Source organism: Carassius auratus, chromosome 46 (assembly GCF_003368295.1).
Source record: "Carassius auratus strain Wakin chromosome 46, ASM336829v1, whole genome shotgun sequence".
NCBI classification, from domain to species: Eukaryota; Metazoa; Chordata; class Actinopteri; order Cypriniformes; family Cyprinidae; genus Carassius; species Carassius auratus.
The window spans coordinates 5,681,621-5,696,052 of record NC_039288.1 but is presented as its reverse complement, the minus strand read 5'-3'; the positions used below and the strand labels follow the sequence as shown (position 1 = coordinate 5,696,052).

Below are 14,432 nucleotides of genomic sequence, written 5' to 3'. Positions count from 1 at the left end.
ACGTCACTAAATATTCTTATTGCTGTCTCTTTAAGAAAACAGGGAAGTACACAACTTCAAACCGAAAGTGATTCTGATCCTGATCAGACACTGTAGGTGCGCGTTTGCTAGCTAGATGTAGGCTCGCTGTTTACGTTTAATATACACGGGTTTGCAGTTGACTTACCGACCCAGGAATTAATCATAAAGGACAAGCATTTATGCAAAACCATTAACTTTAAAATAACCAACCGGTTTTGTTTCACCTTCCGCGATTTTATGTGAAGCCAGGAGTGGATCGAGAGGACTGCGGAGTCAGAAGCGTTGCTACAGAAATAAACAAAGGTGAAATCATTAGACAGCTACACTCCAGTCTCTCTTTGATGCTATTTTAATAGCATTCTGTATTTTAAAACTCATTTGACTTCGTAAAAGCGCATATAGAGTGAGAGTACAAAAGATTTATTTCCGTCTACAAGGTTACCAAATAGGCTATTGGTTTTTTCTGTGGTTTAGTGTAATTCATTTCTCCAATTTTTCTAGTATTCTGGGTAATTGTTTAACACTATACATTGGTAAACCTTGGGATCGATTTTGTATGTACACTACCGGTCAAAAGTATGGGATCAGAAAGAGATTATTATTTTTTCTTATGCTCATCAAGGCTGCCTTTATTTCATCAAAAATACAGAAATATTATGATAAAAAAATGTTTTTCAATTTTTAACATACATTAAAATTTATTCCTATGATGCAAAGCTGAATTAACTCCAATACTACTTTACTGAAAATAACTCCAGTCTTCAGTGTCACATTATCCTTCAGAAATCATTATATTATGATGATTTATTATCAGTGCTGGAAACTGTTGTGCTGCTTATATATATATATATATATATATATATATATATATATATATTTATTTATTTATTTTTATTTTATTTTTATTTTTTTGGAACCTGTGATACTTTTTTAGGATTCTTTGATGAATACAAAGTTAAAAAGAAGATTTTTTTTTACAATATACACTACACTTTACTGAAGTTTGGGGTCAGTACATTTTTATTCTTTCTTGTTTTTAAAGAAATTAAAACTTGTATTCAGTAAGGATGTGTTCAATTGTTAAGAAGTGATATTTATATTGTTAGAAAATATTTAGATATTGAATCAATGCTGTTCATTTTAACTTTTTATTCATCAAAGAATCCTGCAAAAATTATTTATGTTTCCAAAAAATTTTTAAATAAATAAATATTTGGCAGCAAAAGTAAAACAACGCGTTAAAGTTTCAGCGAGTGTGCAAAGCACATGAATATTTAATTAAGCACACAGGCAGTTTATGATTGGCTGTCAGTTGGTAAACTACTCACTGTGCTATTCTAGCACCATTGCAATATATTTGTATTGCTTTCATCAGGGTAACAACACCGAGCTGTTTCTAACAAGTGAGGGAAGCGTTGCAAATCCGAGATGGACGACGACGCAGTAGAGGTGGCGTCAGACAACAGTCTGCCGTTAGGAATCGGGGCTTCCGCCTTCGGTAGTGAAAATGGGGAGGAAGAGGACGACTTCATTCCTCAGAGGACACTTCCATTCTCCCTCGGATTCTCCAATCCTGCGGGGTAATATGTTTTTTTGGTAATCTGATATTGGTGTAATAAGGTTCAGCCAGGAATAGCCATGTTGACGTAGACTACACGTCAGCCGCACGCATGCTTGTCTGTTGTGTAAGTGCGCCACCTGCTGGTAAGATCGGGAACAAGCCATAGTCGAGATGTTATGTGATGAGTTACTTTCCTTACATGGTTAATTACAACGTTTTTCTGTAATCTACAATGATCGTCCTCATCAGACAACACGTGGAGAGAGCAGAGTCCCCTGCATCCAGTTATGCCTCCATGCAGAGTGACAGCTGGTCAGAAACAAGAGAAGAGCATCAACCCAGCTCCACGCAGTAAGTTTACTTCCATTTCTATAGACCCGAAGACTATTTATTATTATTATTATTATTAATTAATTTGCAGAGTTAATATGTTCTACATACAGTTTGAGGGGTATTTTAAAGAAAGGCTTTTATTAGTAGCATGCTGTAAGAGTGAAAATGATACTTATGAGTTATTTGAAAGAGACTTTGTTCTTTATGCTTGTGGCTAAGGTTGTCATTCTCGTAAGTCCACTTTTGATTTTCTACAGGGTTCAGTTGTGCAGACGGGACTCGTCTGCTTCTAGCAGTGAAGAGTTTAATAGTGATGATGAGGACAATAATATGGAGGTCAGTGCTGAAGAAAGGTGAGTTGAAGTCACATGATGTATCCGTACCATTTAAACTTTGTCAGTATTATGGTCATATTGATATACACTTCAGATGTCATAATAAACATGTTAGTCAAACACCCCTTGATGGACAGAGATGATTCAGAGTTTAATTTTAATACTGGCCTATATTGCTTTGCCATAATCAATTTATTACCGTATTTAATGTATTCACATAATTATTTACTGTAAGATGCTTACATTTCCATTGAAATAATTATTGTACAGAACCATACATAATACATGTTTTCATTCTAGAATACATTCATAAGAGACTTTCAAAAACATTAAGAAAAAAATCTTACTGACCACAACATTTTGAATAGTTTTTCATTTATTGTCACATTACTGCATAAAAAATATATATATTTTCTAAATTAAGCACACGGAAGAAGATCAAAAAGGAAGGAGGTGTGAAACAACAAAATGTTTCTGCTCCTGTAAAACCAGAGTTGGTAGTAGATCCGAATGAAAAAAGACATCCAGCAATGACGGTGGAATTTGCATTTAAGGTGAGGCCTACAACCATTGGTCATCCAATTAATGCAATAACAATATGTCCAATAAGTGCCTTTCACATTAAGTTGAGAAAACTAACATTATTGCTATATCACAGGCCCTCACCAGCTGCCTAAAGAAACTTGCAGAGGATGAATTAAAGTACTTCAAAAAACTGCTGTGGGATCGATATCCAGAGCGCTTCCGTGATCCGCTGGACGGAGTCGATCTTGTGGATCTGGTGGATAAGATGCTAGAGCTTTGCGATATTGAAGTTTCTCTGAAGATCACGCTGGCGCTCTTCGATATCATGAACGCTAAAAAGCTGGTTCAACATCTGTTAGGTCTATGCAAAAGAAGTAAGTTCTATTATTTTGTCCTGGCCAAAACATTGCAGTGCTTTTCAAACCGTTGCCTTAAAAATCTTTCTTTGTGATGTTCCACAGATGAAGTGCGCTACGAGTTGAAATTGACTCTGAAGAGGAAGTATGAGATGGTATATGAGGGTTTTAGTCAACAAGGACAGCCAGTCCCCTTTGAGTCAGTCTATACAGACCTTTACATTACAGATGGCATTAATGCATCAATCAACAGTGAGCATGAGTTCAGATCAAAGATAGAAGTGCTCGCAGAGACTGCCAAAGTGAACAGGAAGCCGTTAACTGGAAATGACATATTTTCCCAGGAGAACCCGAGGTTAAGGCCTGTAAGATCGGTGTTAGCCAGGGGAGTCCCAGGATGTGGCAAATCATTTGCAGTGCAGCGCTTCATCCTCGATTGGGCAGATGGAAGAGTCCATCAAGACGTCTTCTTTCTCATTCCTCTACACTTCAAGGAGCTAAATAAAATGCTAGAAGGAGAGTATACCCTCCTGAGTCTAGTCAGCACCCTCTATCCAGAGATGAAGGAAATAGATTCTCTAGATTTTGAGGGCTGTCTGGTAATGTTCATTTGCGATGGCCTAGATGACACTCAAATCCCCTTTAATTTCCGGAGAACGGTGTATTGGTGTGACGCGACCAGGCCTACAACTGTGCAAGTGTTGATCACCAACCTCATCAGGGGTAACCTGCTCTATGACGCCTACGTGTGGATCATTTCTAGGGCAGGAGCTCTGGATGTGATCCCACCAGAACACGTCCAGCGGCTTCTGGAGGTCCGCGGCTTCACCGATGATCAGAAAGAGGCCTATTTCAGGAAGACGATCGCAGATCGAGACCTTGCTGAGAGGGTGATTGCTCACATCAAGTCTTCTAAGACGCTGTTTATTATGTGCCACTTGCCACTGTTCTGCTGGGTGGCATCTAAAGTGCTGCAGCGGCAGTTCCAGTTTCTTCAACCATCGGCACAGCTGCCCAGAACTCTTACCAATTTGTACACCATTATGCTGCATGGACAAACTCAAATGTCCGTTGAGAAACTGCAGAACGACCCTACCGAAGACACCAAGAATCTTACTGCTGATCAGCTGCTTATTAAGCTCGCGAAGCTGTCCTACAACATGCTTGAGAAGAATGAGTTTCAGATAGAGAAAGAGCACTGGGATGACGTTGAATTGCCGGAGTCATACCCTGCCATGGCCTGCACCGGTCTCTGCACAGAGTTTTACAGAGAGAAGTTCGTGATTTACACAGAAAAGGTGAGCTGCTTCGCTCATCCGACCATTCAGGAGTATCTTGCAGCTCTTCATGTTTTCTATTGTTTCAAGAAACATGGGAAGAACATCCTTGAGCAGAACAAGCTGAAGGCCTTGAAGGTTTCCTTGGCAGACGTACTCAGGAGTGCAGTAGACAAAGCTTTAAGCTCCAAGAATAGCAACTATGAAATTTTTCTCCGCTTTCTGCTGGGTTTGTCTGTGGAAGCCAACCAGGAGCTGCTCAAGAACATCCTGCAGATCTCTAGCAGCTCTAACCAGAGTGCACGAGATGAGACAACTCGCTACATTAGTAAGAAAATCAAAGAAGGTCACTTCCCGGAAAAGACTGAAAACCTTTGGCGGTGCATTGATGAACTTAACCCACAATAACACTGATGTGTTTAAAAAGAGTCTCGTGATGAACTTCTGCGAGTGATGCTGTTGCGTTGTTTCTTGCTATAAGATTGAGTTGGTGTTTAAAATCATCTGTGAAGATTGTCTCTCATCCAGGGAGTGTAGTGTCATCTGCATGCGCTTTTCCATCAGTAACAGATGAATACTGAACACTATTGTTTTCAACAACATATTTTTGGACAGTTGTGTCATTGCCATGGCCGGACTTACCATTGGGCTTGAGTGGGCTGCAGTATTAAATGGAATTATCAAACCTAAAACATGTCCATAAAACAAAGACCTTTTCAAATGTCAGTTTTGGTGCTTCAGCTCTTTTTTTTTTGTAATTCTTTAAAATGCTTATTTTTAAAATACTAGTTTAGAACATTAATATTGACAAGTGAGGATCTATAATCTATATATATATATATATATATATATATATATATATATATATAGATAACTTTTGCCAGATGGCTCCCCAAAAATGATCAGAGATCATCAAGCAGAACTGTCCTTTTTGAGTGAGTCTATCACTGACAGAAATAATGGGCTGCAAGTGCCTTACACGATCATGTGCCCTGATAACATCACATCCATGAGTGGTGTGCTTTAAAGGGCCAAGGGCATTGGGAAACCAACTACCATAGTCAAACTAAGTGTTCAAATGTAGGAAAAATTGAATATATGATATATAATCCAAATTAAACATTTTAAGTAGAATAATTTTCATTTCATTTTAACTATCCTGACCTGCTCCGAGGGCCGAATGTTGAACTGAAGCTGTGAAGATCACAATAGTCACAAATGTAATCACCACTGTGCTAAAACACTGAGGTATTCCAAAAAAAAGGGACACTGCTATTATAACCAGTGATTATCGTCCGACTCACCTGTGCTGCTCTGCTAAAGAAACCCATGGATGTAGATCTCCTTGATCCAGTCCTGAAGTTCAATGTCCTGTGCACATCACCATCATGCTGGTAATAAAACTTCACCATGCTCCTTACAAGACTACAAACTGATTCCACATATTAAAGAAAGATTTCAAGATGCCATGAAAGAAATGTAACTGAAGTGATTATGGCAAATCTGAGTTATTAGATAGAAGTAACTCAGACAGAAAGATTCTTGATACTCGAGTCGAGACAGTCTGCATTCCTCACATACTCATGCTCCGAGTGCTAGGCAAGAAAACTGGGTTGTTCTCTGATGCATGCTGCTTCAACTGACACAAAAATTTCTATATTCATGTTGCATTCTGTTTATTGATTTATGTTTATTTATTTAGTATCAGTATTGTTTTTCGTTTTTAAAAAATTCAAATTCTGCAATTTGTAATAAGGTTTTGGTAATGTTTTGGCAAATATTAAAAAAGTAAATAAATCAAATAATATTAATAAAAAATGTAAATTAAAAGTTATATAGAAACTTAATTAAATACATTAAATACATTTCTATCTTATGTTTTTATTTTTTTAAGTTTTTTTTAAGCAAAAAAACTCAATAGATTTAGCTAGAATTGTGTGTAAAAACAAGAAATAGTCTGTGGGTTAAAGCAGGAACTCTTCACTTTCTTGTGAAGACAACTTGGTGTGAATGCTCTTTTTCTTCATTTTTAGCAGTTTGGCACAGCATGTTATATCAGACATGCAGATGACATTTTGTACAAACAAGTTAGTTACTTAACATGTCATAGTAATAGTAAAAGCAAAAGCAGAGACAACAACCAACTTTTACTTCTGTCAAAAAGAGTTGATGGACAAAGATTACATTTTACTTTGCAAACCAGAACCAGAAAAACTACTTGAACAAACTGTGAAAATAAAGATGTAGGATCAGATCACTGTTGGACTTTTATACCTGTATGAACTAGAACCCGATCACACCATGCTTTACATTTTAGAACACGTTTATTTGTTGACATCCAAATTATTACAGCCATGAAGATATATGCAGTTATACGCAGTTCAAGTAATTACTGTTTCTTCTTGACGACATGTGCGCAGTCATATTTGCCCCTGACCACAGTGATTTTGACCCCTGGTAAGTCCTGTGTTCTCCCTCCTTGTATCAGCACCACATTGTGCTCCTGGAGATTGTGTCCTTCCCCAGGGATGTACGCCACAGCTTCTTGACCATTGGACAGACGGACTCGTGCACACTTGCGGTTGGCAGAGTTGGGCTTCTTGGGTTTCCTGATCATGGTCTTCAGCACTACTGCTTTGAGCTGTGGATGCCCATAAGTGGCACTGATCTTTGGACGAGGCGGAGGAGGTCTGCCCTTACGGTGCATCTGATTGAGAGTGGCCATGGTCCTGCTGAACACAGGTCCAGACCAGAAAGGTACAGAGTGCGACGCTGTCAAAATGACAACAGAACGTGGCTTCATTAATCTCAATTATTTAATTTGATCATAATAATCAAAATTCTGTTGCTAAGACTTACCATGCAAAACAGACAACAGCACTGGTTTTAGGCTTCCAAGAAATGCCATTTTTTATTATTCTGTACGAAGCACTGCAACATCAAATAATAAGATAGGGTCACAGTGAAACATAGTAAAATACACTGTACCTGTGTAAAATTATTCCTTTTATGTTTAATTTACCTGCATGTAAGCTATGTTAAATCAAAGTATCCAACGTCTCTTAAGTGGTGCCTTTAGTTTTCGGTAAAAGAAAAAAAAAGGACGAAATATTTCACCCTCACTGTTTTATTCCCGACATGCACGTCGCCATGTTGAAAATGCATCATCGACCCGGAGGAATCTTCCTCGATTCTGGACCAGTGACGAGCTCAAGACTGAACTGCATAATACTGCCATCTAGTGGATGGATTCTCACGTATACATGTGGTAAACATAGGTGGTAAATCATTTGTTTAGACAAATCATTTATAATTTTTATTAAATTAAAAATACATGCATATATATATATATATATATATATATATATATATATATATATATATATATATATATATATATATATATAAATGCAGTTCATAAAAAACGGGTTGAATATACCTTGGATTTAATTTTTTATTTTTAATTAAGAGCTATTTTGATAAAGAATGAAATGTAGCGGTTTAACTAGCGGTGGAAGTTTTATAAGAAAAGGCTGAAATTCTTGAAAAATAAAAAAGGAAACATTGTAATGCATGCACATAGTTGACATTATCTCTTATAATTATGACTTGAAAAAATATGAGAAAACAAAGAGTCCTCATTTTGTTCCATAGTATAGAGAAAGAAAACCATCAACTGTTTAGTTACACACATTCTTCAAAATATCTTCTTTTGTGTTCACCAAAAATAAAGAATTCATACAGGTTTGAAACTAATTATGATATAACTGATGACCCTTTTTTTTTGGCAGTGAATCATCCTTTTAATTACATAAAAGGCCACTTAGGTGAGTATACTTTCATGGCTGTGTTTCTTAACACACTTAAGCATACAAAAGGTTCCCTTTACTGTAATATTATATTTAATAATGTAAATTTAAAAGTGTCCTACACATTGTGTCATACACATGCAATGAAGTGTCCTACCTTAATATTACATTCAGTTTGCAGTTAAAATACATCATTTTGATAAAAAATTACTAATTTTAGTTTTTTTTTTTTCCACAAGCTTCTATACATTTTGCATTAATGACCACTGAATGTCAGCATTGAGCAGTCTTTACAAAATAAACTGACAAAACAAAAGTAAAGACACTGAATAAAGTTTCATGTTGGTGCAATGCAGGCCATCAAGAGAGGTGGACAGCTAAGGACATTGTCCCAGGCCCTGGGATGAAGATAGTTTGTCAAAATAATTATTTTTTATTTTAAAGGTTTGTTTTGTTTACTTTGCTATATCTCTGCCAATATAACTGATTTGCTGAGAAAATCGTTCTTATGTTGTTGCACCATGGCATTAGAGCTTCAGAATATAAATGTTTTGTGCATCTATGAATAGTGCAGACAATGTAGGTGGTTATTTTCATCATTCTTTTCTAGCAAACAAGATGAGAGCATCTTAATTTTTGCATTTCAATTATGATTTAAGTGGGCATGGGCTGTTTGTGTGGACGTATCTGGAGGACGATGAAGAGCGAGAGAGCAGAGAGATGAGTTAAAGAGGTATGGGTGAGTCATAAGGAGAGAGGGGCCTAATGAACGGGACAGTATGAATGAGAAAGCACAGATGTGTGAAAGAGGGAGGATGAAAAGAAATTCAGCTGACTGATTGGAGGAGTGGGAGGAAAGCAGGATGAATAAGCACCTAAAAGTCCTTGTGCACCTTCCAAGCACTCCCCATTCCCTCTTTTCCTCCTCTTTTCAGTCCAGTCTATTTTTATTCCTCTTCATTGCTGAAAGCACATCATTCTCACAAGGACAGGAAGAGAAGACATGAGAGACTTTTATTCAGATGAAACTCATGGGGTATTTCTGGACACAGGGCGGTAAGTTGGCCCATGGTGCTGTGTGGGAGGGTCAGCGCAGCACGGGACGCCGGACTCAACGGAAAGGTGCATAACTTGATAATTGATAAGCAAACAGTGATTTAGGGCCACCGGAGGTAGATATCGCGAAAGGAAGATCTCGCTTCCCCGGCAACAAGAGGAAAAAATGGAAGCAGATACTGAGAGGCAGGAAAGGCCATATAGGGTATTATCGTGAGCTTTCAGGTATAATGGGAAAGTGTGGGCTGACTATTCACTGTACAGCATGCGTTCGTGGACATATATGCGTGTGTGTGTGTGTGTGTGTAGGAGGCTGATTGTCTCCACTGTGCCTCTGAGTCAAGAGCATACGTCAGGAAAAATAGAAAGCACCTCATCATCTGCGTCAGTCGGTCCTAGGAAACCATGGCGACACACTGAAAAGGCAGTGAATGAAAGGGAGAGAGAGACTAGAACAATGAAGGGGGCAGCAACAATGAACACACGCCGATGAACCTCGCTTTGATGCATTTAATTGGCTCTCATATACATATTTGGAAAACAAGAGCGCATCAAATTCAAGGATATTCTTTGTGGAAACAAGAAAATATGGTACATCGAATGCACTCTTTAAAATAAAGGTTTTCACAGCGATGGCTTAGAAGAGCCATTTTGGGTTCCTCAAAGATTTTCAGTCGACATTTTTATAGTGTGAAGAACTTTTGAAGAACCAATTTGTGCAATTTAAAGTTTTCTAATGCTCTCCATGGAACCATCAATGACAGTAAATTTACAAAACAAAACATGAAGAAATATTGTTTATTATGAAGTATCTGCAATAGTTTTCATGCACTGAAACAATGAAAAACAAATAGAAAGAGAGTATTGTAGGTAGAAATATATCCTCGACTTGACCGTAGAACTCTACGATGGAAAGATACAGCTGTGGTTCATAGACATATTTTTTTCATTAAAACACAGTCTTCACTATAAGTGAATACAAAGTGGCAATTGCCTTTGTTACTTTAAGTACTTTTCCCCAAAGTGACAGTCCAATATGAATAGGATGCATGTTCATGTGACTTCATGATATTGAAATATAAACATAAATATATATATTTTTAAACACACTTAGATTTGACTCTACCACATTATCCCAGAAATATAGCTTAGTAAAAGATGACAATATGCCATACTTCATTGATTAAGTCACAGACTTATGTTAAAACATGTGATCACTGGTTCCATCTGTGGGAAAGGAGAGAAAAAGCACAGTTTAGAGACAAAATCTTTGAGATACTGAAAAGCTAAAATCACAAAAGTGCCATTGTTTCTCACCTTGGTAGAAGATCTGTTGTCTGCCTTGATGAGGGAGTTGATACAACTCATCTTGTTGCCTCTCGGCAGGAGTTATCAGGGCGGCTGCCCCAAACACAGGTTCCATAGTGACCAGCTCCTCTAGGAGGGACTGGGAACAAGGCAGAGCAGGAGTGAGGGCAGGAAGTGCTGGAGCTGCGGTGGACCCTGGGGAGGACATCATCTCCACATCCTCGTCGGGTCTCTCGGCTTCCTGCGGCCCACCCCCGGCCATACGATTACGGTGCGTCGACTGGACGCTACAGAGGTGGTGTACACCATACAGAGTCCTCGCCTCCTCCTGCGCGTGGACAGGGAGCTGCGGCTCGGGGAGTGCTGGGGATAGGACGGCTCTGATGAGTAAGGCGAGGGAGGTATGGGGGAGGTGGATGGCAGATTTGGAAAAAGGATGCCATCGACTGCTTTCTCCTCAAACATAAAGACATCAATGTGAGCCAGTGAGGAGTTTGGGCCTTCAAATGATGCGTGATGAGGGGGAGCCAATGTGTTTTGTGGGTGGCTGTGACAGAAACCTTCAGCTAAAGTGCTAATATACTGAGCCAGGAGTGAGATCTCCCTTTGCTCTCTTTCGGTATCGTCTTCACGAGGGAAGAAACTCAAACAGGGCTTTTTGGTGGGCGAGGCCTCGGGGGTTAAAAGGCCTTCGGGTGGACTGTGGAATGGGAAATGAGGGACGTCTATGTACAGAGGTCCTCTGATCTCCGGCAGCGCCATGAGAATGCATTCATCACTGCCGGGGCTGTCTGGAGTAGGTGGTAGTGTTTCATATAGACGTTTGCGGCAGTGTTGAGTGGGGCCGATGCTTGCGGAAAGGGGTGCTGAGGTTATAGACTGCCTCATTTTGACTACATTGCTTTGGTCTGATTTGAAGGTCTCATCACCAAACATAAAACTCCCCCCTCCGAGTCTTGGGGTGTAAGGAGGTGTGCAAATAAACTCCTCTGAGTTTTGGCGCTTAGGAGGAGCTTTGTATGGAGGAAGGGGCGGAGGGGCAATATGGGTTTGCGGAACTGTAGAAAGACTTGGGATATTAATGCTGCTCAGATGTTCAGCAGAAACGGTCATGGCTGATCTCCACATCTGGTGACTGCCATGCAGTTGTGGTTGTGGATGGCTCTCTTCATCCTGAGAAAAGCCCTGAAGGGGGTCGAGTGCCATGCTGGTTGGGCCAGAGCTACTAGGGAGCTCTTCCGAGGAGCTCCGGCCAGAAGTGGTGAAGCTGAAGTCGAAGGACTGGGAGGACAGGCCACTGCTGCTGGGTGTGAAGACCTGGTCTGGGCTGGACAGGGGGTCAGAGCTCTGGCGTGCCTCCTGGTACAGGAGAGCCAGCTGGTTCTGCTCTGAATACAACTGCTGACGCACCGACCAGGCTTCAGACTCACTGAGGGAAGGGTAGAGAAAACAACAGATTTTATAAATGTGTTTAATATAGTTTTTAAATAAATACTAATATCATAAATAATAGTTTTATATATTTAATATGATACAAAAATGTAAGATATTATAAAACATTTTAAAATCATATTCAATTTCAATAATAATATAATATTAATATATTTCAATAATAATAATAATATATTTTATTATTAATAAATTATTATTTGTATTAATATTACTTAATATTACCATTATAAACATTACAAATGATACATGTCACTATTATTTATATAATAAAAATAAGTATTATTATTATTATTATTGATAATAATAATTTATATTGTTATTCATAATTATAATACAAATTGATACAAATTCAGTTAAAAAATCAATCAAATTATTATTATATAATAATGATAATGTAACTAAAATTGTAAACATAATTATTTGTATTTGATAGTATATTAAATGTAAATGCTGTTAACCTTTATACCTTATGACGTAGTTGTGGCTGTTGATGGGATATTCTCCAGTCTCCAGCTGAAGAACAATGTAAAGCCAGACCCAGGAGTGATCTGCTGCCTCAACCTGGACCACCATCTCCACCTGCCTCTCTCCACCTTCATGTACTGAAAAAGGACACAAAGACCAATTAATAAACCACATTTACTATACCAGCTTTTTGATATATTTAATATTATGCACTGTAAAAAATGAATAAATAAAGTTATGTACTCACACAGGGCGCAGTGTTGTGCAGAGGCGTGAGACAGATCACGAGGATGAATCAGACTGTACCATGAGCGAGAGCGCAGAGTCTCTATGTCATAGCCAAGGTATACAGATACACTGTCAGAGAGAGAGAGAAACACAACAAATCAACATTATTCCCTCACTCTCAAATACATAATCAAATACTAACAGGGACATTCACAGGACTCCTACTGTACCTGTTCTGAGCAGCATGGATTCTCATGTCCCGGCTGTGTTGAGACTGGAAACAGGCCAGGAGGAAAGACTGCTCCGCAGGAGGGGTGGGGAGAGGATTCCTAGCTGAGGAAACCTGGGGGACGCTGGACTCCAGTGGGGAGCAAAAACACACCCACACTGGATTGGAGGTCCAGTAGGTGGATGCGTGGTATGGAGGTGGCAGACAGCGTGCCCGAACCAACATCAGTTTGTTCCCTGATCCCTGCCGCCGTACAAACTTCGAAGTGCTGAAGCGGCAGCGAAAGAGACGGTCTAGAAATAAAAAGAAGAGTGACACATTAAGGGATTATTTTTTACATCATGTACAATACATCTCAAATACTTTATGTTGAAAGAATGTGTCAAACCAACAGAGTGTATTACCTGTGTCAGAAGTGGTGATTGGCACAAGGTTACCCCTCATGATGAAGTGGTCGGCTGGGTCTACAATATCATACACGCTGTCACTTTGAGCCACTAGATCCACCTGTATAAAGCCCAAATAATTATTTTTAGCATGCACCAATTGCTAACAAAGTCCTTAAAAGTAATAGATATAAACCATTTATTTTCTAATGTATGTTTCTTACCATGGAATGGCCAAGGTGCTCTGCGACATTGTCCGATAGATGCAGGAGTTTTCCTTCACTCGTCAGCACTAGGAGAAACCCTGGTAGTGTGTGCAGCAGATCCGAGAGTTCTGGCAAAGACAGGATGCTCCCGCTCACGTCATGACCTGCTGACACTAATAAAGATAAAACATGGAAATATCAATATAAAGATCTGTACTATAATATGTACATAGCAAAAATTACAAATTAAAAATAAATCACAACATCCACACACATAACTCAACATCAGCACCATAGACAGAGACTAGTTACTTTCAGAACTCTGGACAGAGACAGAGCTTCCTCAGATAGGACAAATCTGCTCTTTGCTCGTAAAAAATAAAGTTTTTTTTTTTTTTTAAGTAATTGATTCACCTTTTTATGTTCTTAAGTTCTTTAGAAAACCATGTTAAATTAACCCTACCTTGAGAGAAAAAGACGGACTTTCTTGTGTAAATGCAGGCTAGGGACATGATGTGAAGATAGGAAAGACGAGCTTTGTCGGCATCGGAGATGGGCAGAAGATCTTTCAGGTTGCGAATTTCTGCGTTGATTTGATCCCTCCGAGCCTTTGATGCTCCTTTAGTGGACCGATACATTTTCTCGTGTCCAAAGAATCGTTGGAAAAGACGAATAATCTGGGTAAAAACTGCCTGCGGTGAAAGCTACTCAGCCATCATTTCGGGCAGACGCCACTTCTTCTAAGTTTTGGATAATGTCTTTAAAAAACTACTTAGTAATTGAGAAAAAACATTTTTTTTCTCTCTTTGCTTATATATCCTCTATCGTCTCTTAAGTTTTACCCTTGGTATGCTATGGATTTCTCTCTCGCCTTCGCATGAAGCT

General features: G+C 38.9%; 2 protein-coding genes and 1 pseudogene across 2 annotated transcripts; 1 reads left to right on the top strand and 2 right to left on the bottom strand.

Annotated features, from left to right (window-relative positions):
* The first annotated feature begins 89 nt into the window (after positions 1 to 89).
* Positions 90 to 5,134, top strand: LOC113063967 (protein NLRC3-like). The gene is made up of 7 exons (XM_026234439.1): positions 90 to 324; positions 1,397 to 1,601; positions 1,832 to 1,933; positions 2,173 to 2,268; positions 2,675 to 2,804; positions 2,909 to 3,149; positions 3,237 to 5,134. Exons 2-7 carry the CDS (start codon positions 1,450 to 1,452, stop codon positions 4,814 to 4,816), a joined length of 2,301 nt encoding a protein of 766 aa, XP_026090224.1. The 5' UTR covers positions 90 to 324; positions 1,397 to 1,449; the 3' UTR covers positions 4,817 to 5,134.
* A 1,406-nt stretch (positions 5,135 to 6,540) lies between these two features.
* On the bottom strand, positions 6,541 to 7,584 carry LOC113063968 (28S ribosomal protein S12, mitochondrial-like). The gene is made up of 3 exons (XM_026234440.1): positions 7,431 to 7,584; positions 7,268 to 7,339; positions 6,541 to 7,180 (listed from the first exon to the last, which is right to left on the bottom strand). Exons 2-3 carry the CDS (start codon positions 7,314 to 7,316, stop codon positions 6,798 to 6,800), a joined length of 432 nt encoding a protein of 143 aa, XP_026090225.1. The 5' UTR covers positions 7,317 to 7,339; positions 7,431 to 7,584; the 3' UTR covers positions 6,541 to 6,797.
* A 2,008-nt stretch (positions 7,585 to 9,592) lies between these two features.
* On the bottom strand, positions 9,593 to 14,249 carry LOC113063966 (neuronal PAS domain-containing protein 4B-like; annotated as a pseudogene).
* Positions 14,250 to 14,432: the final 183 nt, after the last annotated feature.